The following is a 27,049-nucleotide window of genomic DNA, read 5'->3' as shown; positions in this document are numbered from 1 at the left end:
ATTATGAACTATGATTTGTTAGTTAATAGAGTTAGTTTTTCGTGACTGCTATATGTAGTCATCAGAAGAATTCAATGGAGACATTACAATCTGAAATAACAGAAGAGAAAGATAAGACCAGCTAATTAATGTGTTTTACCATGTCCACAGTCCCTTTAGAGGGAAAATGCCAAATCTCTACTAGTGAGTACTTAAGTACAGTGACCATGTTTATAGTGAATCAGAGGCTCCATCCCCCTCTCTATTCCCACCTTCAGGCATCCCCACAAATACACAGAGCTGACTGGAACAGGACTGTACTTAACTCAATTTCAGTAATCTACGGGCTGGAGAGTAGCCAGTGGATATTGATTTTAAGAATATTATATAGCAGCCACTCTGGAAAACAGTATGGAGTTTCCTCAAAAAATTAAAAATACAACTACCCTATGACCCAGCAATTGCCACACTAGGTATTCATCCAAGGGATACAGGTTTGCTGTTTCGAAGGAACACATGCACCCCCATGTTTATAGCAGCACTATCAACAATAGCCAAAGTATGGAAAGAGCCCAGATGTCCACCAATGGATGAATGGATAAAGAAGATGTGGTACATATATACAATGGAGTATTACTCAGCAATCAAAAAGAATGAAATCTTGCCATTTGCAACCACATGGATGGAACTAGAGGGTATTATGCTAAGTGAAATTAGTCAGTCAGAGAAAGACAAATATCATATGACTTCACTCATGAGGACTTTAAGATATAAAATAGATGAACATAAGGGAAGGAAGCAAAAATAAAAACAGGGAGGGGGACAAAACATAAGAGACTCTTAAATATGGAGAACAAACAGAGGGTTGTTGGAGGGGTTGAGGGTGGGGAGATGGGCTAAATGGGCAAGGGGCATTAAGGAAGACACTTGTTGGGATGAGCATTGGGTGTTATACATAGGGGATGAATCACTGGATTCTACTCCTGAAATCATTATTGTGCTATATGCTAACTAACTTGGATGTTTATTTGTCAATAATATATAAAAAATAATATAAATACAAAAAAAATATAAAAACAGGGAGGTGGACAAAACATAAGAGACTCTTAAATATGGAGAACAAACAGAGGATTACTGGAGGGGTTTTGGGAGGGGGGATGGGCTAAATGGGTAAGGGGCACTAAGGAATCTACTCCTGAAATCATTGTTGCACTATATGCTAACTAACTGGGGTATAAATTAAAAAAATAAAATTTTAAAAATTAAAAAAAAAAGAATGCTATATAGGCATGGGGTGTCTGGGTGTCTCAGTTGGTTGAGCGTCTTTGACTCAGGTCATGATCTCATGGTTTGTGCATTCGAGCCCCACATCAAGTGCACTGCTACCAGCGCAGAGCCCACTTCGAATCATCTGTCCCCCCTCTCTATCTGCCCCTCCCCCACTCATGTTCCCTGTTAAAAATAAACATAAAAAAAAATTTTATATAGTCATGTATATGGGTAATTTGTTTGGACTACCACATTTGCTCCAGAATATGAGCTAGAAAACTGGAAATATAATTGAGCGAGAAGGGAGCCAATGGTGAAAGATTTGCAAGATGAAGGAGGTAATCACATGTCATTAGGCAACAGAAGATATGACTGGAGCAGATTCCATGTAGCAGACAGGGGACATAATATACAGAACCAAGGGTAAAATGTGTGGCAGGAACTACAAAACATTGATAGAGAAGAGTTGAATCACCGTAACAGCAGATGATTGATAAGTTAGGTTCTGGGGTCAGTAAAATGATCCCAGACTGCTTGGGAAACCAGATTCCCAGATCACAATTTTACTCTCCATGAGGCCTAGTACATGAAGATTCTTATTGTTCCAGTGAACACGGTGGCACTTACTTCAGAACTTTGTACTTTTTTCTCTTTTGTCAACTGCTGGACTTTTTGACCCACTGCCCAGTCTTGAGGTAGGAATCCTAATTTATTTGAAATACAATGTGGCTTAGTAGATGAGTTTTCTAGGACTACTGTAATAAATTGCCACAAACTCATTGGCTAAAAACAACAGAAATTTATTCTCTCATAATTCCAAAGGACAGAAGTTCAAAATCAAGATAATGGCAGGACTGGTTCCTTCTGAAGCATCTGGGAAAGAATCCATTCCAGCCCTCTCTGTCACCTGGTGGCTGACAGCCATCGTGGGCATTCCTTGGATGACAGAGTCATTTATAATCCCTTCTCTGCCTCCATTTTCATATGCCTTCTCTTTCATGTGTCCTCTTCCTTTCTCTTTTAAGGACACTTATTATTGGATTTAAGGTCCACCCTAGTGCAGGATGACCTCATCTCAAGATCCTTAAATTAATTACATCTGAAAGATCCTTTTTCCAAATAAGGTCACATTCGCAGATTCTGGGGCTCTACTGAGTAACTATCTTTTTCGAGGGGATGGGGGCAGAGAATCGTTCAACCCACGATACCTAACTAGGAACTGAGAAACAGGTTATAGCACCTGCTCCACGGTTCATTTACCAGCTGTGTGTGACCTTCAACACGTTGGCTAACTTCCCTGAATCTCAATTCACTCACCTGAAAATGAGAATAATATCTGCCCTGCCTTTTCCCCTGGAAAGTAGTGTGTACCTAGTACACTTTAAATACATGCTAACTTAATCAATTAAAGAGTGACCGAATAAATGAATTCATCTGGAGGTGTTCAGTTTGCATTATCAAATGAGACCTGGCACTCAGGAGAGAGGTTAGGGCTGAATACTCAGACTTGATACTTCAGCATGGACAGGAACAAGTGAGGCCACCTAGAGAGAAAGACAGAAGAAAGGTGAAGCTACAAGCCAAAGAACGTTAACATTTAAGAATCAGACAGGAAGATACAACTGAAACTAATGTAACATGATGTGTCAACTAGTCTCCAGTTAAAAAAAAGAATTGGGGGCACCTGGGTGGCTCAGGCAATTGAGTATCTGACTTCAGCTCTGGTCATGATTTCACGGTTCATGAGTTTGAGCCTCCACATCAGGCTCTGCACTGACAGTGTGGAGTCCGCTTGGGATTCTCTCTCTCTCTCTCTCTCTCTCTCTCTCTCTCTCTCTCTCTCTCTCTCTCTCTCTCTCTCTCTCTCCCTCTCCCTCTCTCCCCTCTGTGCCCCTCCCCCACTCATGCTTTCTCTCTCTCTCAAAATAAATAAATAAACTAAAAAAAAAAAGAGGTGAACAAGAAGATATTTCAAGAGAAGGTAAAGTAAGAGCAAAGGGACTCAAAAGTAAAGAATTAACCAACACATTCAGGAACGGAGAAGAGTGACTGGGAAGGGTAGTCATGGCTTACAGTGGGATATTGAAAGAGGAGAGAGAGCACTGTCCAACAAGCAGAAAAGAATCTTGAGAAGCACACATAGTATCTCTAGAAGCAACAATCGCCTCACTGGGATATTTCCCTCAGTTAGAACTCCACACCAAATCAAAGGCATTCTGGTGAGAACTAGCAAGAACACACAACTTTTTCTCAAATTGTACTTTGTCTTGATTGCTAGTTAGCAAGCACAACTGGGCTGCCACAAAAGAGGGGGAGGCCTGCTCCCTCATGTCTAACACCAACAACCAATTGTTCCCAGTCTCTCTCCTTCATTCTCCAAAGGAAGGGCCAATCTCAGCATATGCCATCTCCACTGACCTTTTACCATTTCCCTCTGGATACCTACACATCCTGTACATCTGTCCCCAAATGCTACCATGCCAGGTACTCCATAGGATACCAGACACCCCTCATTTCAAGCAATGTGATTGATTCATGGCAGACAACACGATTGGAGATAAACCTTCTCATAAGCCATTAAACGAATCAATGACAAAACTCGTATTTACACTAAGTGATGTCACAAAACAGCAGGCTTCATAAGTTACACACTTTTGTCAACCTTAGTCCCCATGCATTAGGTACCTCAAGGCCTACAAAATTAACACAAGGTACCCTGAGAGATCAGGGAATTCACTTAAAGGTCCCCAGCCAAAATGTGATGGATAAGGATTTGAACCGAGGTCCTCTGACTTCAAGTCTCATGCTGTTTTCTATGACTTCGTTGAGGAAAGCTGAATTCTATTTGGGAAGGCAAAACTAACAGGCACAAAATCAAAAGCCAAGCTGTAGGTTTATAAGTTCAATACAAGGGATAGATCCTCATGGGCTGGAGGATTTGAAAGAAAGTGTTTTTGGAAAACTTTGGTCATGTGAGGTCTACAGGAAAGTCCAATAAGTAAAAAGGACATATGTGGAACTGCTCTGATGAGCTAGGGTAGGATCCCAGACTGCCTTTCCCAGGCTCTGCAAGGAGTTCTCCTCCCTGGCTCCTCAGCAGTCCTGGGGTTCTGCTGAGCAGTTGGGAAACAACTGGGCTAAAGAGGTAGAATGTAGTCCCTGGACCAGCAGCCTGGTAACTTCTTCAAAACGTGAATTCTCTGACCCCACCCAAGCCTTACTGAATCAGAAATTTAGCAGGCTGCATTTCAGCATGCTGTCTGGGTAACTTGATCCCCATCAAGTTTGAGAACCAGTGGGCTACTTCATCTCCATAAAATAGGAGGAGAGACCACCCACGTTTGAGGTTGGGGTTGCGGACTTTGAAGGGAGTTGGGAACTGCCGCTGACAGGCCTTCTGCGAGACATCAGCAGAGATGGATGAGTGGGGTGAGCAGGAGAGAAGTCCTCACCAAGGTTAGAAGGTGCCAATATTCACTCCCCAGTATTTGTGTCTATCCCCTGACCTCCTCTGGCCATGTCTCACAATAGGACAGAAAAGAGAGGGCATTTGCGGTGACCTGGCACTCTGGGTAGAAAGTTGAAGGAAACAAGGGGTCCAGGAGGCTGCACAGAAGCTGGCCATGAAAAGACTAGACTTGAAGAACTAGATCTGAGTGAAGGTAGCCGGCAGGCTCAGTGGGTGTGGGGCATGGGAGAGGTGGGGGCACTGAGTAAGGACACTGGGGTGGAGAAGTTCTGTGTTTGAGGTCTCAGTGCTGAAACAATCCAAAGTTATATCGAAGCCCAAGATTTGGGTATACTTGATACTTCACTGTTGAATGTATATTTCTAAATGGACACACTTGCATAGAAACAAGTTGTATATAATAAACAAAATAAAAGTATTTTTCTACATTTAAAAATATTTTAATTTCTATCTTTTTTTGTATGTTTTAGTTTTATCTTCATCCTTTCTGGAATCCTTTCTCCCTTTTGTGTGTATTTTTTCCTTTTTCGTATATTTCTGTGGTAAAATATACTTGGTGTAAAATTAACCATTTGTAAGTGTCTGGTTCAGTTATACCTTATTTTTTAGTGCTAAAAGTGGTATTCCTTTATGAAATAAGAATAAAAACAGGCTGTAGTTGGTGGGCAGGGAGCTGTTTTTACTTGAAAAATGTAAAAGTTGGTATTTTATTTTGGGTTCCTAACTCTGTTTTGAAATGCTACTGGATTGGGAAATTCAGACATCTCTGAACCACTGCCTTAAAGGAGAGTTAGGGTTTAGAGGAAGAGAGTTCAAGGTATTTGAAAGAAGCCAGAATAAAGCCACAGAGAGAAAAATGTGCAGGGCAGTTTTGGAGGTGGGGGTGGAGGGGAGGAGGGTGTAGACCAGACGTGCTAAAATAAAGTGTTTTTGAAAAGGAGTAGTTGGAATGAAGTTTGGGTCCATTTTCAAATATTTAGTGCCTGGCGATGTTCCGCTTATTGTGGCAACTCAATAAATGTTTATTGAGTGCAGTGAAAGTTCGAGTCAGATTAGGAAGAGTGAGAAAATAAAATCTGAACTTCATTTATAAACCAGCATTTCCCAGCAGAGGTTCCTGGAATGTGTAACCTACTGATCTTCTCCACCCTCAAGGGCACCAGCCAGGACCCAGAACACGTGGTCAGCTCCAGCCTAGGTGTATTAAAACATGCTGTTTGTATATAACAGCTGGAGAAGATGGGAAGCAATGGGGAGCCACTGAAGATGACTAAGCAGTGGAGATATAAGATGACAGCAGTATTTCCAGGAACACTATTAGCCTGGTGGTAGTGCACGGTGGAGCCCAGGCTGGAAGCTAGAATCATTGGGAAGAAGAGCTCCAAGATATATAGGACTGACTCTACTGCAGCTCCATGGGTGAGCCTTGATTGGCTTAAAGAAATCAACATTTCTGTTCCCCAGGCCACAGAGATTGGTCTGGGGATGGGCATATAACCCAATTAGACAGATGATAGATAGATAGATAGATAGATAGATAGATAACCTCCTAAGAAAAAAGATTCTCACATTTCTGTCTGGAGTTGACATGGGAAGCAAGCATGTAGTCCGAAGGGGTTGGTTGGCAAGCATCTTTGGATCATGAGGGGAGAGACTACGTGAGAATAGAGGTGGTGGAACAATGGTGAAAGAGAAATGGGTTCCAGGTCCTAACGGTGAAAGGGAAATGGGGTCCAGGTCCTAGCACCAAAGCCACCAATGAAGGCTTCTCCAAAGCCTACTCTACCCCTGGACTCTGAAGTTACTGCTAAAATTCTTATTTCTATGCAAGCCAGTTTGGGTCTTGTTTTCTTTCGCTTGAACTGAAAGACTACTGATGCACAAGGCTGAAGTGATCCTCAGCATAAGAGAGAAGAAAGGGGTCATTCGCAGTGATCTAGCACTCTGGAAAGTAGCTATTCGAAGACATGACAAGAGGGTTCTAGGAGGCTCCCGAAAAGACCGGCCATGAAGGGACAGAGGTGGCACGAGGACATAAAGAGAGGGCTGGCTCTAGGGTGCCTGGGTGGCTCAGTTGGTGAAGCATTGGACTTTGGTCCCGGTCATGATCTGATCTCACGGTTGGTGAGTTGGAGCCCAGCATCGGGCTCTCTGCTGTCAGTGCAGAGCCCACTTCAGATCTTCCGTTCCCTCCTCTCTCTCTCTCTCTCTCAAAGATAAATAAGCATTTAAGGGGGGGGGGGTGGCTCTGAGCTTCCGCATGAAAGAAGCGGTGCCACAAGAATGATTTCTGTCCTGACCCCTCCTTTGATTAACACTACAGCCTACTCCTCAGGGATAACCAAGGCCCCCACCCCATTCCCAGGGAAATGATGCAACCAGTCACTAGCTGGTAGCTGGATCTGCCATGAAAGACTCGGGAAAGGGAAAGAAAGTGTTGTTTGAGCAGGTCCCAGGGATAAAAAGAGGGGGCTTAGAAAATGGAGGAGGGGAAGATTGTGAAAAAAGCAAAGAAAAGATTGCTAAAGAACATGGATAGAAACTTGGAGAATAAGAGGGCAGCATAATGTGGTTGCTAAGGGAGGGCCCTGGGGCCAGATACCAGTTTCAAAACTCATGAGTCACTTATTCGCTGTCTTAATTTACCTATTTGTAAATGAGCCTGAAAGTGCCACCTTCAGGTGACTGTGACGCTCCAGAAACATTACAGAGAAGCCCCTAGCACAGTGTCTGGCAGGAGGAAACGTTCATTACTTGTGGCTATCTCCTAAGAATAAGAAGATGAATGCGGGAAGGCAGGAGAGGAAGGAAACAGAACAGTGCTTTACCTAGATCCCCACCCTCCTCAGTAGCAAGCAGCAAGTATTCACTCCATAGAAGCAGCACTAAGGGAAATTAAAAAAGAGGGTCACACTAAAAAAATAAAAATAAAAATAAATAAATGGCTTTTGAGAAATGCAAGTGTTTCCTTAATTTGCTCTGTGTTGTAATGTTCTCTGACGAAGCCCCTTAGTAAATGTCTGTTGAAGTGGGCTGACACTAGTTGAGAATCGTCAACATACAGGAGAGAAGAATCACGTAGAACCAAATATTAAAAGTCAAACACACACATGTCCAAAACCGCCGGAGCTTGGTTTCAGCTGGCAGAGTGTGGCGCTCCCCCACGCCCAATCTGGGCTAGCTGGACCCGGCGGGGCCCGACTAGGATCACAGTGTCCCGTCCTCACCTACAGCCCAAGGACTGGGGTGAGGTGGAGGTGACAGTCTCGGGTGTCTCTGTTCAACCGTGAAATCCTCGCCACAGGAGACGGCCCGGCAATTGGGCTGCGGGGGAGGGTGCAAATCTGACAAGACACCGAGCGGAAAGCCCCTGGGCCCAAGAAGGGAGAGATGGGATTCTAATTTGGCAGTGGCGCCTGGTACCCGTTGCTAATAAATAACCGGACTCACATTTACAAGGCGCTTCACTGGTAATAACAGCAAGTCGTTTGTATAAGGCACCCTGCTAGTGGTGGCAGTGAACAGCGGGACGCTTACGTTATCTCCTCTAATCTCAACAGCCACTAAGTGCCTCTTGTCATCAGCATTCGGACAAGGAAACCGTGGCTCCGAGGTGGAAGGTACTCGGGTCACAACGCAGACCGCCGGCGGCGCGCGGAGCGCCTCAAAGCCTCCTTCCCCGCCGGGTGGGGGGGTGGGGGGGGAGAGACCACAGGGCCGAGCGCGCAGGTGGCTGCACACCCACCAGGGGGCGGGCTCAGCCGGCGGGTCCCTCCTGTCACCCCGGCAGTCCACACGTCGCTCCACTTGCCCGAGAGCCCGCGCTGGTGCCGGCAGCGCAGGTGCTCCGCCGCCGCCCCAGCGTCGCCGCGCGCCCCCCCGCGCAGCCCGCCCGCCGTCCGCGAGGAGCCCTCCCCGCCGCCGCGCTGCACGCCCGGAGCGCACCTCCTGTCCTCGCGGGGACTGGGGGCCTCGCCGCTGTCATGCTGCCCGCCCTGTACACGGCTCTGGCGGGGCTGCTGCTCCTGCCGCTGCTGGTGAACCTCTGCTGCCCCTACTTCTTCCAGGACGTGGGCTACTTCCTGCGCCTGGCCGGCGTGGCCCGGCGAGTGCGCAGCTACGGGCAGCAGCGGCCGGTGCGCACCATCCTACACAAGTTTCTGGAACAAGCGCGCCAGAGCCCGCACAAGCCTTTCCTGCTTTTCCGTGACGAGACGCTCACCTATGCGCAGGTGGACCGGCGCAGCAACCAAGTGGCGCGGGCGCTGCACGACCACGTCGGCCTGCGCCAGGGAGACTGCGTGGCGATCTTCATGGGCAACGAACCAGCCTACGTGTGGCTGTGGCTGGGGCTGGCCAAGCTGGGCTGTGCCATGTCGTGCCTCAACTCCAACATCCGCGCGAAGTCCCTGCTGCACTGCTTCCAGTGTTGCGGCGCGAAGGTGCTACTGGTCTCACCAGGTGAGCCCGGGGACCGCCCGCCCTGGCAGTGGGCTCCCCCGCACCTTGACAGACCAGCCACTGCATGGTATAGGGGGTTGGAAAGGGAACTTCAGGTCCGAACTGGAAGTGTAGAGGGAGGGGATGGCAACCCTTCCTCAAGACGCTAATGGTCATTAAAACAGCCCGTTGTGGAAGCTCTTTCAGGCACTGTGTTAAGCACCGTGCAGTACATAGTGTTGATTTAAATCCTCACATAACACAGGGCTTACTATCGGGCTTTGTAGGTGAGACCACCGAGGACCGTGAAGCCTTAGGTCCCAGGTTGTAGAGCTGAGGAGAGGGGTTAACCAGAGCTGTCTATCTTCAGAGTCCAGGCTTTTAACCAAAACCGACAATATGGGCATTAAAATGCAGAGAGTCTTGAGTGTGAACTATAGAGGATCCCGAACGTTCTCACCTCTGCTGTTTGATTGGCTACATGATCACGAGAAAGTCATTTTCCCTTCCTGTCCCGTGGTGTCCTCCTCTAATAGAGGGTCTTCACGGCTGCTTCGGGCTCTCAAATGCTGTTAGCCTCTCTGGATTCTCACTGCAGAGAAGGTTACCCCACCTGCTCCCCAAGAAGACTTTGGGGATCTGCTGCAGTGCCCTCGTCAGTCCCCATTACATCTATAACCAAAGCGACCGTTGGTTCTGTAGTTCCCTCCTGCCACACTTGAAAGGATGATCCTTTCAAGAAAATCCCCAACAATTTCTAGTTGCCTGAGAAAAGAGACGATTTAATCTCGTAGTAACTGGAAGACTCTCTTAAACCTATTACTTTACCTTTTGGTTCCTAAGAAAGTATCACAGTGATCTTTTTTACCAATTCAGGAGGGATTTAAATACTACTTGCCTGCATAGTATCTCAGGCTTTGTGTGAGGGAGGTCAGGGACTGCAAAGATTAGGTCTGTAATCAAGTCTTGTAGCACAAACTTTTGAGGTTAGGTTTAGAAAAGCAGATGATATAAAAACCACCAGGTAGAGAGTCCCCACAAGGTATAAGCTAGTTGCCACAAAAGGACAGGGAGAAAATAAGATGAATTACTTCAAGGATGTTACACTCCAGTAAAAGAACTAAGCCACATACCCAAATGTCTGTGAACGTGATACCCAGAAGGATGTGGTAAGTATGCTGAAAGAACTACAGAGTTGGGCGTTGGGGGGTGGATAGAGGCAGGGGATGAGCAGAGAGTGAAAATTCCTGGAGGCATTGACACTGAGCTGGGCAAGTGCAGTAGGGGAGAGGGGATTCCAGGCAAGAGGAGCCCCAGAGGCTGTTTTCATCAGGTTCATAACACAGATGCTTCATTAGAGTTTTGCTATGTAAGGACAACAATAGTGGTAGTTTTTAGAGGTTGTTTACTGAAGGGACTCTACTGTTGAGAAAATAAGGACTCAGGGAATTCAAAGAATGGCCAATGGCAGAGGCCTCACTTCCATGAAGGGGATTAATTTTCCAGTGCCAACTTTAATCAAGGATCAAGGCATAGAGATAATCTGATCTCCACTTCTCTCCTCTCTCTGAGTTGTACAAGGAAAAGCTTAGATGAGTTGCTTCACTGGACTTTGATTATCTCAAAGGCTTAGAATTCTCTCATATATCTTTGAATAACGACCTAGCAATACCTAGCATATAGTAGTAATTCAATAATGTTTGTCAAATTAATGAGTTCCATTATTCTGGTTGGTTGCAATAGGCTTTCTTCTCTGAAGCATAAGAACCATTGGGTTAGGCATGAGGACATGAAAAATGATGTAAAAAAGTTAAATATATCCTGATTTGAGAAAATCCATTTAGATCCAATCTCCCAGGCCCAGCCTCACCCTACCAGATTTGCTTACCTCCCAGTTCACCTCTGGCAGTTGGCTGTAGGAGAGAGGTGCTCTCCTGGGGTCTCATTGCCAGAGAGGGAGCTGGTCGTGAGCATAGGATGGGCTGGGACCATAGTAGGGAGGGTCTGTGCATAGGATAGTGGAGGACAAAAATGGAAACATCAAATAATAATGTACTCAAGGGCTGAGATCTCAAGCAGCCCAAGGTCTGAACAGAGAGCTAGCTTAAAGACATTCTCTAAAATTTTTCTTCTTACCCTGCTCATAACTAAAGGTTGCAAGACAGGTGGTTGCATCTCCATCAAAATAAACTAGCACTTTGCTAGCATATTCAGGAAGGCCAGCAGTTCTTTTTCCTTAGAAACAAGAAGGGTAGAAGCAAAACAACTTTAAATCAGACGTTAATGTTATTGAATCTGAAGAAGGATAGAATTCAGATTATTCTGCACATTGAGTATAAGTGGCCAGTATTCTAAAAAGACCTTCCTACAGCCTCTTGAGAAAAATAGGGAAGTAGATAGCTAGTAGAAAGGTGACATGGCTGCTTGTGGATATCAAATGATAACAATTATGTAAGTCCTGGTATGACTGGGTAACTTCATGACAAAGAATTATGCTTGATTCTGGGACTATTTAGAAAGTGAGAGTTCGCTTAAGTAAGAACTTTAAAATAATATTAAGAAGATATATAACTACACAAAGGTAATATGAATATGTATTCTCCTGTTAAAGATTTACTTGTTGCTGGTGAGACTTAACCTTGGTTAACATCTTTCTGACCTCAGGGCAATTTGTTTTGTGGGGGGGAGGGGAAGAGGTGAATGCACGCCTCTATCTGAAGGTGTTCTAACTCGTACCTTGTCAATGTACAGACCAGACAATGGGTTCTTAAATGTGATAATTCCAAACTGCCTATGCTAAAAATGCAAAATCACGGTTACAAATGGCATTTGAAAGGCTGTTTTCAGACTGTCTCCAAGGGCTGTCAAGAACCAGTTTGTGTTTCAGGTGCCTTTTTGAATGAAGAAAAGGTAAAGCCTTCAATCCTGACTTGCCCATATACCAACCATTTCACAATCATCCTAGAACTTTGATCAAAACACATTTCCTTTCATTGCCTCCTTTTCAGGTCCCACTTTATTGATAAGCATTTCTGGGGTGTTTGATTTAACTCTGTCAGATACCCATTCAATGAGGCAATGGAGTAGCAGAACAAGCCTCTAGATTAAATGCCTTTCCTAGCAGAAAGCTGCAGAGTTAGCCAGTAGCATCTTACCAGCTCAGTGGTGAAGACTGGTTCAGCTCGCCACCTGCCCTCTCTCCCCACTTTCTAAGAATGGGCCCAGGTATTCATAAATTTCTTCTTCTTTTATTAAAAAAAAAAAAGCAGAGAAACTTCATATGCTATCTTGATTTCTTTTCTTTTTTTTTTTTTAACAAGATAGATTTTAAGGAAGGGAGGAGAAATGTGGTAATCACTCAATTTTCCATCACTCCAGTGTGCACTGCTTTCTCTGAGGTTCTATTTCAATCCATGGCTTAAAACCAGACCATTGAGGAATCATCAGGTCTGCTCTACACCACTGAGATAACTTTCTGTGAATACTGTTTTTCAAACCCAGGCTTTTAATAAAGCTCAAGGCTATGCTTTTCAAAGAACATGAACAAGAGATTGTCAGTAGTACTCTTCAAAGGCAGATTCGACATGCTTCATTTAACAAGTACTGAGCAGAAGGTCAAATAGGCAGCATCTTCTAAAAAGTAAAGCCGTCTTTCAAAACTTTAACCTGAATGGCTGATATAAGGAGACAGGAATCCTATAAACCCAGTATATTTCTGTTCGTTTTGTATCTGTCTTTTCATACATAGACTCACTGAGCTTCTGTCCCCATTTGTAGAAATTGGGTTACTGTATCTTTACCACAGGGTTCTTGTGAAAATTATGACATAAATTGTGTAAAGCTACTCTACAAATTGGTCTATACAAATGAAAAATGTAAGGACTTTGCTATCAGTAAGGATGCAATGTATAGTGGATGCTGTGATAGACTACCCAAATCCCCTCTCAGGACTGAGATGCTCATTCCTTATCTGTTGGGAGCATTGGCAGCTAAAGTTCTCAGCTGAGACCACTTCCAGGATTTGCCCTTGCTTAAAAAGAGCCACTGTGCCCAAGGTTAAGCACTACCCTCCCCCCCCCCCACCCCTGCCTCCTGCATCCAGTGACTGGTTCATGGGCAGGGGTGAAGGTATACCCACTTTCCTTAGTTTGGAACAATCCTGAAGGGCCATCCCAGGCCCAGAGTCCCCATAGGATCAAAGGATCAGTTGAGCGAGTCCCCTATGTGACTGCATCACTGTTCAACTTTCCCTGTATCCAGTCCGCTTCTCTTACAGCCTCACAGATGTCATTCCCAAGAACATTCCTGCATGTAAACCTCAAAACCCAGAGTTCCCAGCAACTCAACCTGTGCCAAGTAGAATTATTTGAGCTTTTGTATCCAAGTGGTTGATTGCCACTTTTAAGTAAGCAGACTTTATGGTAAGAATTAACACACACACACCCTACATAAAAAATCTGTGAAGGGGAAAACATGTACATCCAAATGTAGTCATAAAAAGCTTAAGGAAAGACACTAAATAACAAAGAGATAGTTAATAACTGATATTCACTTCCAGAATTTCCTTTCAAATTTCAGTTTTATAGCAGCATCTCTAGGGGAAGAAAGGCTGCTACAATTGGACATGTTAGGTGTGTCTAATATGGTTGGTGAGTCACTGGACCCTCAGGTCAATGCCCAAATGCTAATTGTACACCAGCAGCCCAGAGGACATGTAGGGAAATTGTGTTGGGCAAGGTCAGTGGCCTTCCCTACAGCTGAGATGCCTTCTCCGAAAGGTATCACAAACTAAATGTTTGGTAGGGTAGGAAGATGAATGTAGTAGAAGATATATGACACCAAATTGCTTGAACTGTAATCAAGCATGACACCTGCTTAATTACATTTTCTTTTTCCTTTTTTAAAAAATGGAATGTAAATTTCATGCTGAAAAATTTATCATGGTCTTCCACGCAGTCCATTTGCCTGACTTACACCAGGGACTTGGGCCCTGCCCCCATCCCAGCCTCTTCTTCCAACCTTCTTCCCTCCTGTTCTACACTCCAGTCAGCTTTAGCCTCTTAGTTACTTTGGTACCATGTTGTGTGCCCCCCAGCCTTTACATAAGCTGTTCCCTCTGCTAGAAACAGGCACAGCCAATCTCAGTTGATCGTCAACTTGTTGCCAATTCCTGTTTATCTTTCAGGTCTCCATTTAGATGATCCTGCCTCTGGGCTGTCTTTGTGTTCCTCCCCAAACATCATAACCCCTATTGTGACACCTAGGACACCTTATTTTAATGGATAATTTCCTCCCCCATTAGGCTCTATAGAAACAGGGACAGTATCAGTTTTGTTCACTGTTATATCCAGTGCTTAGAACCATGCCTGGTACATAGGGAGCACCCTTTAGATAGATATTGAATAAATGTTGGGAAAGAGGGAGGGAGAGAAGAAAGACTAATCCAGGTAACTTATAACACAGTATTTAAGTATATAGCCTCAGAGGAGGGAGGGAGGGAAGGAAAAGAGGGAGGAGATTTCTTAATTCTTGAAGTAGCAATTGTTGTTGTCATTTTTAATTTATTGGTCTGGGCCCTTGTATGCAAGGCATATCTGTATTATAATAATTATTTCATTGTGCATTATATTTTATTAGAGGTTTATCAACTCATAGTATTGTAAGATCTGAATCCTTTAAAATCAACAGCTTTAGGGGCGCCTGGGTGGCTCCGTCGGTTAAGTGTCTGACTTCAGCTCAGGTCATGATCTCGTGGTTTGTGAGTTTGAGCCCCGCGTTGGGCTCTGTGCTGACAGCTCGAAGCTTAAAGCCTGCTTCAGACTATGTGTCTCCCATCTCTTGGCCCCTCCCCTGCTCATTCTCTGTCTCTCTCTGTCTCTCAATAATAAGTAAATGTTAAACAAAAATTTTTTAATCAACAGCTTTAGTTTATTCCTCTGTCTCTTCCACACAAACACAATCCTTTGTGCACATTCTTTGAATTACAAGCACTTGTTGAGCACTCACTACTGTTGACTATGTGAAGATGATTAAGTTATGATCCTTAATCTCAAAGTTTTCACTAATAGAGGAGAAAAAGAACAAGCAAGTTGTACTATGTACTAACTACTCTGCCAGAAGTATATGCAGGCCCCTGTGGGAGCACCTCACTTTGTAGAGGGAGGGAAGGCAACAGAGAGAAGTGTCACCAAGGGTGAGTCTTGAAGGGTGAGCTGGAGTTTTCCAGGTGACCCGGATGTAGGAGGGCACTCAAAGCAGGTAAACCCATTTGGACAAAGGCCATGAGATGTGAGGATATGGGTACATTCCGTTCACATAGATCAGTGTAGTTAAAGGAAAGGGGACAAGAGATGGTACTAAGAGATGACATCAGAAAAGTCCCCAGGGGTTAGACTGTGAATGAGCTCAGGACCTCACATGTTGCATAAGGAGAGTGGACTCACCACAAAGGATGAGCAGCCATTGAAAGATTCTGAACAGGGCAGTAACAAGAAGCCATAGTGTAGCTGATCAGTTGGAAGCAAGGAAAGATTAGAGATAAGGAGATTGATCAGGAGGCTAATGGGATGATCAAAGTAGGAAATAATGAGGATCTGGACCAAGGCAGTGGTAAGGAATGGGATGTTTTTATAACAGTCATATTTTTGGTTAATATTTTGAAGTGCTGAAGGAACCTGTTAAAATAAAAGAGTAGAAAAGGAGAACGGAAGTTCAAGGGGCCAAAAGGGGGAGAAGCTGATCTGATGGAGGTTAAAAAAATATTTGAGGCAAATAGTTTATTGAAGAATGGTGGCCAGGGGTGCCTGGGTGGCTTAGTCAGTTGAGCATCTGACTCTTGATTTCGGCTCAAGTCATGATCTCATGGTCCTAAGATTGAGCATGCATCGGGCTCTGTGCTAGTGTGCAACCTGCTTGAGATTCTCTCTCTCTTTCTCTCTCTGCCACTGTCCAACTTGAGCGCTCACGTGCGCACACTTTCTCTCTCTTTCTAAAAATAAAAATAAATAATAAATAATAATAAAAGAATGATAGCCAATAGAAACTCCAGGAGAAAACTCAGGAAGTATGATTATAGTGTGTTACTTCTGCAGTGAATAATATTTACATAGTTATAATCTTGTTGATCCTGATTATTGGTGTTCAGCTTCTAGAACCAACCAATAAACAAAGCTGGGAAGATGGAATTATAGCCTCAGAATAGATGTACATATTATTAACCTAGACAACATAAAGTGGAGATAGTAACTGTTGGGAGTGGACAAGGGTAAAACAAGGGTAGGGATCAAAATTGATAGGTCCCAAGGTAGCAGGAAAAGCACATTGTTTGGTGACAGACAAGTGACTGTTACAAGACCTAGGTTTAAAAAAAATGAAAAGTGATTTTGCCTCTAGGCAGCAGGTTTAGTTTTTAAGAGGGATGGGGTAAGGGACTGTTGATCTTTATTATAGACTCTTTTGTACTCTTTGATTGATTTTTACCATGTGCATGAGTCCTCTGGTTAAAATGTTTTGAAATTTTTTTTAATGCATCTGTCCAGATGATATTTTTTGTTTTGATGGAGACATCATATATAAACATCTGAAAAACAAAGTATATAGGATGCATTAGGTATAGCCTACCCAAGGTAATTCCTTCCGGTATTGGGTCACCTTCCTGTTAAGTATATTCACCTCAGCTATCACAAGTTCAAGATAAGTAAGCTTAAAGGTGATCTCATCTTGTGATTTAAGGGCACATAAATCAAGTAGCAAACATGAAGGTTTTTTTGGCATTGACCTATAGTAAAAAATATATTTGTCTGTGGCCCAGTACCCAGACACCCACATAACTGAAACAAATTTTTAAAAAACTGATACTTCCCTCTTACTCTGTGTGATACATTCTGAAAATTTATATTTCCTTCTATTTTAAATTTTTTTAATGCTGGTCACTTCAAATGATTTTAAAAACCCACTATTGTACTGTGCCCTATGGTTTGAAAAACATGCTAATCAGTCCTGTTTTTTTCTCATACCAGAAAATGTGCTTATGAAATTTGGAGGTTGTTTCTCAGATAAGCTGAACCTCCCTTGGGGAACTATTTGTTACTGATATGTTAAATATATATATATATATATATATATATATATATATATTGGGGCACCTGGGTGGCTCAGTCAGTTAAGCATCTGACTTCGACTCAGGTCATGATCTCGCAGTTCATGGGTTCAAGCCCTGTGTCAGGCTCTGTGCAGACAGCTCAGAGCCTGGAGCCTGCTTCAGATTCTGTGTCTCCCTCTTTCTCTGCCCCTCCCCCACTTGTGCTCTGTCTCTCTCTCTCAAAAATAAACATTAATATATATATATGTGTGTGTGTGTGTGTGTGTGTGTATATATATATATATATATATATATATATATACATATATATTATATAAAGTTCACTTCTATCATCTTAGTTAGCCTGGCTGCCTTGTTTTCATTCCTCGTCTCCTACCTTAAAATTGTCTTTTTTTCTTTTTCATCACTAGGGGACACAGATATTAGGAATAACCAAATTCATTTCTGGAGTATTTTGAGATGTATACCAGACATACTTATAAGTTATATGCTTATATATCTTGGTTTTTATCCACGTGTCCATTTGTACAGATTTCAACCAACTATCTGCCGCTTATGAAACCATTAAAACCTAGCCTTCCCTCAAACTTTGAAATCTTGTGATATTTTTCACATGTAGCAAATTCCATGTTTAATATCATGTGACTATAAGCTCCACTTGTCATGTCTACACAGTTCAGCAAAAATTATGCCAAAAACATAATTACTGTGAGGCTTGTTATACTAATAGAACTTTTTAAAGTGGACTAATTTAATGTGTTTGGATTTTTTTTTCCTTATTAAGAACTACAAGAAGCTGTGGAAGAGGTGCTACCAAGCCTGAAAAAAGATAATGTGTCCATCTATTATGTGAGCAGAACTTCTAACACCGATGGGGTTGAATCTTTACTGGACAAAGTGGATGAAGTGTCAACAGAACCTATTCCAGAGTCGTGGAGGTCTGAAGTCACTTTTTCCAGTCCTGCCTTATACATTTATACTTCTGGAACCACAGGTAAAAATAAAGAGAGGATTCTCAAAGAAATGGACCAATCCTGAAGGAGTTAAAGGTTGGGTTAGGTTTTCAAATGGTCTTTTCCTTTGGCAAAACTTACCCAATAACTAATACTTAGAGGATTTAGCTCTTTCACCTGTGGGAACTGATCTTATTTCATAGCATATAATCCTATTTGGGTTTGCCCAGGCTACACATATTTCCCCCTAGTTGGTATGTAGAACAGATAAATAGGTTAAGCAAGAAATACAAAAATAATAGTGAGGATGGATGGATGAAATTTGGCACTGAATAGGTTTTTGGAAGTTTTAAATGATTGTTGGATTTTTATTACATTATATTCCAAGTCCACACATAATGTCTAACCAATTATTAATGGGACTCCAAAGAAGACATTAGGACAATAATGGGGTTGTATTTTACATAAATGTTTTTACAGCTATCTTCCCATGCAACACTGACTTGGTGCTGTGGGTATAGGATGGCTGTAGCCCAGGGCCTAAAATAGTGTATTTCATCCAGTCTAGGATATCTTCAACTGTAAACTGCACCATAACTTTATGAGCCGCTAAGAGAAAACACTGCCAATTAACAGTGTTATTGGAACATTGCTATATAGAACATGCACTATTAAAGATAGAATGCACTATCCACTCTCCTATGAGCTTTATGGTCTATGTTCATACAATTCTCCTACCATCCTTAAGACAGATACCAATCTTATTCCCATTTTACCAATCCAGAAACTGAGAGGGTAAGAACTTCTCAAGACAGATAGAAGTGTCAAGATTCACCTTGGTAGGCTGACTCCACAGCTCATAAATCTGACCTCTCTGCCACAATACTGCCCAGTTCTTCCATTTAACAGATATGTGGTGTCTGCCTAATATAGGCCAGGGAAAACATTATGAAAATGTTAATAATATGAGGCCTGAGGGATATAGTTAGAAGGAGGACAGGAAGCCAGTATCAGCATGCTGACCATTATTACTAATATTGGAAAACTAAATATGTGAATCTTCTCTCTTTTGATTAAAATTTTATTTATTTTTTTTAACGTTTATTTATTTTTGAGACAGAGAGACACAGAGCATTAATGGGGGAGGGGCAGAGAGAGAGGGAGACACAGAATCGGAAGCAGGCTCCAGGCCATCAGCCCAGAGCCCGACGCGGGGCTCGAACTCACGGACCGTGAGATCGTGACCTGAGCCGAAGTCGGACGCCCAACCGACTGAGCCACCCAGGCGCCCCTGAAATTTTAACTTAAGGTAACGCACACATGAGTTTCCTTGTAGAACACTCTAACTGATTATAGGTAAAACTAAGGTTTCCTTTGAGCCTTTTATCTCAACACCAGCCTATAAACACTCCCTCCTTCACCTTAACAGGCCCTCGGCACCCATCTGCTCTCCCAGTTTTCAGACCTGAATGTCAACTTCCCTTCATACAATCACTTTCACTTAGTGTTTTCTTTAAGTAAATGAAGAAGGGAGATTGGGAATGGCATATTAAAACCAATGCCCAAAGCATGTCCATCCTTTTTCCATCTGCCGGCAGTTATATCCTAGCATGCCAACAGAATGGTGGAATGACATAGTTAACCAAATCCTTCCCCTATGTACAGATACTACCTCAATATATGAGACTTCTACCCTCATTTCTTAATAGAATGGTAAAATTTAATTGTAACCTTTGGGAAATGATTGAGAAAAATGGAGTCCTTGGTTACTGACAAGGAGTTCTTGTCTTAATGCCAGACATTAGACCTGCAGGTTGGTCTGCAGGTTTTAGCAGTCAAATATAAAACCCATTTAGTAGATCTGCAGGTTTTAGCAGTCAGATATAAAATCCATTTTAGGGAGAAAAAGAGAATGGAGGGGCACCTGGGTGGCTCAGTCGGTTAAGCCTCCGACTTCGGCTCAGGTCATGATCTCATGGTTGGTAAATTCAAGCCCTGCGTTGGGCTCTGTGCTGACAGCTCAGAGGCTGCAGCCTGCTTCAGATTCTGTGTCTCCCCCTCTCTCTGCCCCTCCCATGCTTGTGCTTTATCTCTCTGTCTCTCAATAATAAATAAACGTTTAAAAAAATTTTTTACAGGAAAAGAGAATGGATACTCCTTAATTTAATCCCGCAATTCAGAATTTATATTTAATTGGAAGATAAATGGTTTGGTGTGTATTTACTTCTCTCCTTATCTCTGAGTAAAATATTTGCTAAGTTACTCTAGTAAAGATTACATAAAAGAACTCATTTAATCAGTTGGAGAACAAAGTTCCTCACAGTCCTTAGCACAAAATTACATAATACCCACCAAACATTCGTATTTCTTCACTAACACAAAATCTTAAATTAGGAAATTTTTGAAAGTACTTCAAAGCAGCAAAGGCTATGTATTTCATTTTTAAAAATATACTATACCCCGTTCATGCTCTGTCTCTCTCTGTCCCAAAAATAAATAAACGTTGAAAAAAAATAAATAAATAAAAATAAAAAAATGGGGCGCCTGGGTGGCGCAGTCGGTTAAGCGTCCGACTTCAGCCAAGTCACGATCTCGCGGTCCGTGAGTTCGAGCCCCGCATCGGGCTCTGGGCTGATGGCTCAGAGCCTGGAGCCTGTTTCCGATTCTGTGTCTCCCTCTCTCTCTGCCCCTCCCCCATTCATGCTCTGTCTCTCTCTGTCCCAAAAATAAACATTGAAAAAATAAATAAATAAATAAATAAATAAATAAATAAATAAAAATATACTATAGAGCTTTTACTATCCAGACAATTCTTTTCCATGGATACAGTTGATTTATTGATGCCTTCTTCTATGTCTTCGTATTAGTGTAGAATGGGGCATTGATACTGACACAATGCCACTGGCCCTCTGTCAAAGAAAATGAATTTTGAATTGTGTTTACAATTATGGTAGTGTGCTGGACATACTGCTTTGCCTTATAATGAATGGCTGTTTCTTAGGCAATACCGATCAAAGGCACCATCAAATATGGAAGGGTCTGAGTCTGCAGAGAACTATCTTCCTGTTCACAACGTCCATTTACCCACTCAGGTCTTAACCTCTAGCCCCAGCTCCTTAGTAATGGCTTTGTGCCCTCCCCCCACTAAACTGACTTCCCCTGGGAAGCAACATAATTTTTTTTAATGTTTATTCACTTTTGAGAGAGACAGGCAGACTGTGAGCGGGGGAGGGGCAGAGAGAGAGGGAGACACAAAATCCGAAGTAGGCTCCAGGCTCTGAGCTGTCAGCACAGAGCCCGTCATGGGGCTTGAACTCACGAACTGCGAGTGGAAGTTGGACACTTAACTGACTGAACCACCCAGGCACCCTTCCCTGGGTACAATATAAATATATCCTTTTAATACAGTCTTACCAAAAAAGTGACAAAAATTACATGTAAGAAATTGCAAATATACCGAAACTACACTGAGATACCATTTTTCACCTTTCAGATTGGCAAAAATTCCAACATTTGAGAGCATACATAGGCAGGGCTATGAGGAACAGGTACACCCAGATATTGCTGGTGGGAGAGTGAATGGGGACAGCCCCCATAACTCTCAATGTGGCAATACCTATCAAAATGACAAAAGATGTTTATCTTTTGACCCTGCAATCTCACTTCAGCAAGTTTATCCTACAAATACAGCATCGTTCATACTGCAAACTACCATGTGGACCAGGCTATTCACTACAGCATCATTTGAAATAGCCAAATAGTTAAATAAATTATAATGCAACATACAAAGGACTTGATGCAACTGAGAGAGAGGGAGGGAGGGAGAGAGGAGAAGAATAAATGAATGAATAAATAAATAAGGGAAATTTCTTTGTATAAATGTGGACAGGTTTCTACCATACATTGCTAAGTAGAAGGGGGAGAAAGTGCAGAAAGGTGTGAATTTTTTAAGGTTATTTACTTTGAGAGAGACAGAGAAAGTAGGGAGAGTCAGAGGGGGAAGGAAAAAGAGAATTCCTTTTTTTTTTTTTAATAATTTTCTTTTTTTTAATTTCTTTTTTTTAACATTTATTTATTTTTGAGAAAGAGAGAGACAGAGCATGAACGGGGGAGGCACAGAGAGAGAGGGAGACACAGAATCGGAAGCAGGCTCCAGGCTCTGAGCCATCAGCCCAGAGCCCGATGCGGGGCTCGAACTCACAGACCGCTAAATCGTGACCTGAGCTGAGGTTGGACACTCAACAGACTGAGCCACCCAGGCACCCCAGGAAAGAGAGAATCCCAAGCAAGCTCTGTGCTGTCAGCGCAGAGCCAGAGGCGGGGCTCAAACTTACAAACTGTGAGATCAAGACCTGAGCCAAAATCAAGAGTTGGACATTTTGCTGACTGACCCACCCAGGTGCCCCTGGGTGGAGAAAGGGCAAGAACAAATAAGCAACTCTTCATATTTGCTTATATTTATATAAAGAAATTCTAGAACAATACTTAAAGAATGCATAAAAGTGATTATGAAGGAAAGTGATGGGAATGGAATAAGCTATTTAATGTCTCTGAATCTCAGCCTTCTCATCTGTGGATTAAAGAATATAATTTTATTTACCTCATTAATTATGAGAACTAAACGAAATTTGAAAATACCTTACAAGGTGGTAGGCACAAAACAAAAATTTGATAGACATTAATGCCTTTTTCTTCTAATTACACCTAACTCAGGTGACAATAAGCTATGGTCTGTGTGCCAAATACAGCCCCTCCCAACCTGATTTTGTAAATAGAGCTTTATCAGAACACAACCGTATTCATTCCTTTCTGTGGTTGGCTGCTATTGGCTATAATAGTAGAGTTGAGTAGTTTTAACAGAGGTTGTATGACCCTGCAAAGCCTAAAACATTGACTATCTGGTCTTTTACAGAAGAAATTTGCTGGCTCTTGATGTAACCAGTCATGGCCCTCTCCTCTGCATTCTCTAACCACTGGATGATGGATTCTCCTAAGCCAGATCTCTCTTCCAGACCACTGGTCTGTGAATGATTCCATCCTGACTCACTCATGCCTTCTCTTGTATCTTTGCAAAGGTCTCCCGAAAGCTGCCAAGATCAATCACTATCGCCTGTGGTATGGAGCTAGCCTTGCCACTGCAAGCAGAGTTAGGAAAGATGATGTCATCTATACCACCCTGCCCTTGTACCACAGTGCTGCGCTTATGGTCGGCCTCCATGGATGTATCATCACTGGTAAGACTTTTCTCTCAACAAGGCACTGGAGTCCAGTACACATTCATATGTGCTCAACAGGGAAAGTGATACAAAATTTGCCTACTTTCCTGTCTGCCAGGGACAGCGTTTAATTCAATGTTAACAGCAAAGCTATTTGGCTCACGTATCACCAGCAAGTATCTAGAATCATTTCTATTTCCTCGTGCCTGCTAGTCTGATAAATAATGCCACAGATGTTCAGGATATCAAGGAGGAAACTTCTTTAAAACATTTTTATCCAAGTTAAGACACTTGATTCTTAAGTTCTGTAAATAATTCCCCTCTGTCATTTATGTCTTCCGAAATCTGCATGTGGATCTCCATCTGCATCTGATGTAAACTTCTCCCTTAGCCGTCCCCATCCTACTTCGTTCTTCCCCCCTCACGCAACTCCTCAGCTCTGGTCAGAATACCTTGCTTTCCATCTCTTCTCTTTCTTTCTGAAATGTTGCCATTCAAATTAGAGTTGCCATTTTTTTCCTTTCAGTAGGCTTTATGCCACTTGTATACATTAAGACTCAGTCCAATGTCCACCTCTTCCAGAAAGCCATCTCTAACTCTCTAAGTAAAAAAAAAAAGTTAATTTTTCCCCCGTGCGGCATTTCCTTTTAAATACTCATATATGTATATATAATAACATATATCCACATACATATATAAATGCATGCATGATGGCCCAAGCCTCTCTTTTTCCCTCATCAACTTATTGATCAGCTGTAAAATACTTACCCCAGCCTCAGTACCAACCTCCACATCAGCCAGGAACAACTGACTGGGCCTGATCATATAGCTGGGCTCTTCAAGAACTGGGGAACTCTGAGGCTCCCAAAGGGACTAATTCACTGCTCACACATTTGCTTAAGCACCAAAGAAAGATACATTTTAAGGAAGAAAAAATCATATTTAAAAAATCTTTTCCTCTTCTAAAACATCACACTCTTGTATATTTAGGAGTAAAGCTAAACTAAGAGCATGAAAAAGTATTTCTGAGATGTTTTTATTTCACTTTACTACATCTTATGACTATAATTTGGTTGGGTGTGATATATATTATTTTTACCCATTGTAATATGATATAGTTTCACATTGATATATATATATTTTTACCCATCTTTCCCTATTGCTATTATAACAAATTACCACAAACTTAGTGGCTTGAAAACAACATAATTTTTTTCTCTGTTTTGAAAGTCCGAAGTCCTATAATCCAGGTGTCTGCAGAGCTGTATCCCTTCTGGAAGTTCTAGGAAAGAGTCCATTTACTTGCTTTTTCCAGCTTCTAGAAGCTGCCTGCATTCTTTGGCTTGTGGCCACTTTTGCTGTCTTCACAACACATTCCTCCAGCCTTTTGTTTCTGCATCCATCCCCTTCTGCCCTTGACCTGCCTGCCTTCCTGTTAGAAGGCCATTTATGATTACCTTGGGCCCACCCAGGTTATCCAGGATGATCTTCCCATCTCAGAATCCTTAACTTAATCACATCTACACAGTTCTTTTTGCCATGTAAGGTAGAATGTTCACAGGTTGTATGGATTAGAACATGGACATCTTTGGGAACCATTATTATGTCTACCTCACCCATCAAAGAATAGATTTCCTGCTTGTTCAAGACCTTGGCTCTCCATTGCCTGCAAAGTTAAGTCTGACTCCTCTACCTGGCACTTCCAAGTTCTCCATGATGGCACCCCTGGCTGCTTCTCTAGGCTCATCTCCCATGAGCCACCCCCTGTTCACCACTCCAGTTACAGGCCAACTGAGTCTTGGCTATCTTCCAACGCCTTCTGGACTGTCCTATCTTTTTGTTTCATACTGTTTCCTCTGCCTGGAATTCTCTTACCTTTATTCATATTCATTGCTCAAGACACAATTCAGATCTACCTCTTCCAAAATATGCCTTTCTCAGCCCTTGCCCCCAAGCAGAATTAATACACACACACACACACACACACACACACACACACACACACACACACTCATGTTCACATTCCCTTAGAGATTCATTTGAAACTCTTATTTATTGCACACTAATTTTTATTAGAAAGATGTTTGTATGTGTCTTTTCCCTCACTAGATTGAAAGCCTCTGTTTTTATCCTGGTTAAAGCCTGGTTTTATCCTAAACCATGTCTTATTCATTTTTGTATTGAATCTAATTGATACTCAAAACTTGTTTGTGAATATAATTCACATTTAAAGTTCTACCTTTCAAAAATGACAAATATAACCAGGGAGTTTTTTGTAGCATCTCTTTATTAACACTTTATATACACTTCTCTGTAGGTGCTACTCTTGTTTTGCGGAACAAATTTTCAGCCAGCCAGTTTTGGGATGACTGCAGAAAATATAATGTCACTGTCATTCAGTATATTGGTGAACTTCTTCGGTATTTATGCAACTCACCCCAGGTAACGCTTCATTCATTTTGCTTCATTCATTTTGAAATGAATAAGATAGAAATTCAAGTAACTTTGGTCATGCTAGGTTTCAGCTGCTTCTCACACATCTATCAGTTTTCAGTGTAGACTACAATTGTGTCATGATAAAGTGCTTGGCACCACACCTATCATATAGAGAGGATTTACTAGGTGGCAGTTGCTATTAATATTATTATTCCCTACCTTTTTACCTGTTTTCACATCTCGCCCTCTGTCTAACATATCCTCCACTTCCCTATTTGTTTAAAGCCTTCTCACTGTCAAAGCCCAGTTCAAATGATACCTCCTATGTTAAACCTGTTTGGTCACTCCAACAAAAGTCATCACTCCCTTCCCTTACATCATTTGATTTCTACCCCTTTGTGGCCCTTGTCACATTGTAAGTGTTTGTCTTCATACCTTTTTTTCTCCCTAAGCTATAAAGACTTTGATGGCAGGGACCACATCTTGCATCCTTACTTGTCTTATACCACAAGACACACAGGAAATTTTTACTTAATGTTGATTAAAAAATCCCCTTGAGGCTTTGAAACCATTTGACTAAGTCTGTCAACAAGCTGGGAGCAGACGCCCAAAGTTACTCCAGAGGCCTTGGATCTACTCTGTTTGCAGACGTCCAGATGTCTTGATGGGGCTGTTCGAAAGAACTTCTCGTTCCTGGTCCCTCCACTCTCATCAGAGGTCTGGCAGCCTTTCCGGGGGCCAAATCAAGGTTTCTCAGTGGTGACACTGCTGACATTTGGGGCCCATTCATTATTTGCTGTATGGAGTTATTCAGTGCACTATAGATATTTAGTAGCATCTTTGGCGTTTACACAGGACATGGCCATAGTACCTTCTCCCTCCCCCCAGGCTGTGATAATCAAAATGTCTTCAGACATTGCCAGATGTCCCCTGGCAGGCAAAATCAACTCCTGTTGAGAACCATTAGACCAGACAATGCAGTAAACTCGGCAGATTCTGCTTCTTTTAGTCCTTTCAATCATTGTAAGACAGCAAACTCAGAGGATCACTAAGTTGATAAATTGCTATTTAGAAGCACCTGTTATGTTCAACTTGTATAACAGCTACTGTGTGACTTGGAAAGGAATCTAGGATGCTCCTGCCCCGGTTCTTCCTCTCCTCACTTCATTCAGTCTTTGCCCACAGA

General features: G+C 42.5%; 1 protein-coding gene across 2 annotated transcripts in view; it reads left to right on the top strand.

Moving 5' to 3' along the window:
• The first annotated feature begins 8,683 nt into the window (after positions 1 to 8,683).
• Positions 8,684 to 27,049, top strand: part of SLC27A2 (solute carrier family 27 member 2) — a 49,595-nt gene continuing 31,229 nt past the window's right edge. For both annotated transcript variants that reach the window (XM_030318216.1, XM_030318215.1), the window contains exons 1-4: positions 8,684 to 9,178; positions 18,043 to 18,252; positions 23,287 to 23,445; positions 25,745 to 25,869. In XM_030318216.1, the coding sequence (XP_030174076.1) occupies positions 8,701 to 9,178; positions 18,043 to 18,252; positions 23,287 to 23,445; positions 25,745 to 25,869 (972 nt within the window). In that variant the 5' untranslated portion in view covers positions 8,684 to 8,700. The remainder of the gene's footprint in view (positions 9,179 to 18,042; positions 18,253 to 23,286; positions 23,446 to 25,744; positions 25,870 to 27,049) is intronic.

This window comes from Lynx canadensis, chromosome B3 (assembly GCF_007474595.2).
Source record: "Lynx canadensis isolate LIC74 chromosome B3, mLynCan4.pri.v2, whole genome shotgun sequence".
NCBI lineage: Eukaryota > Metazoa > Chordata > Mammalia > Carnivora > Felidae > Lynx > Lynx canadensis.
The sequence above is the reverse complement of the archived record's forward strand: the minus strand, read 5'-3'. Positions and strand labels throughout refer to the sequence as shown.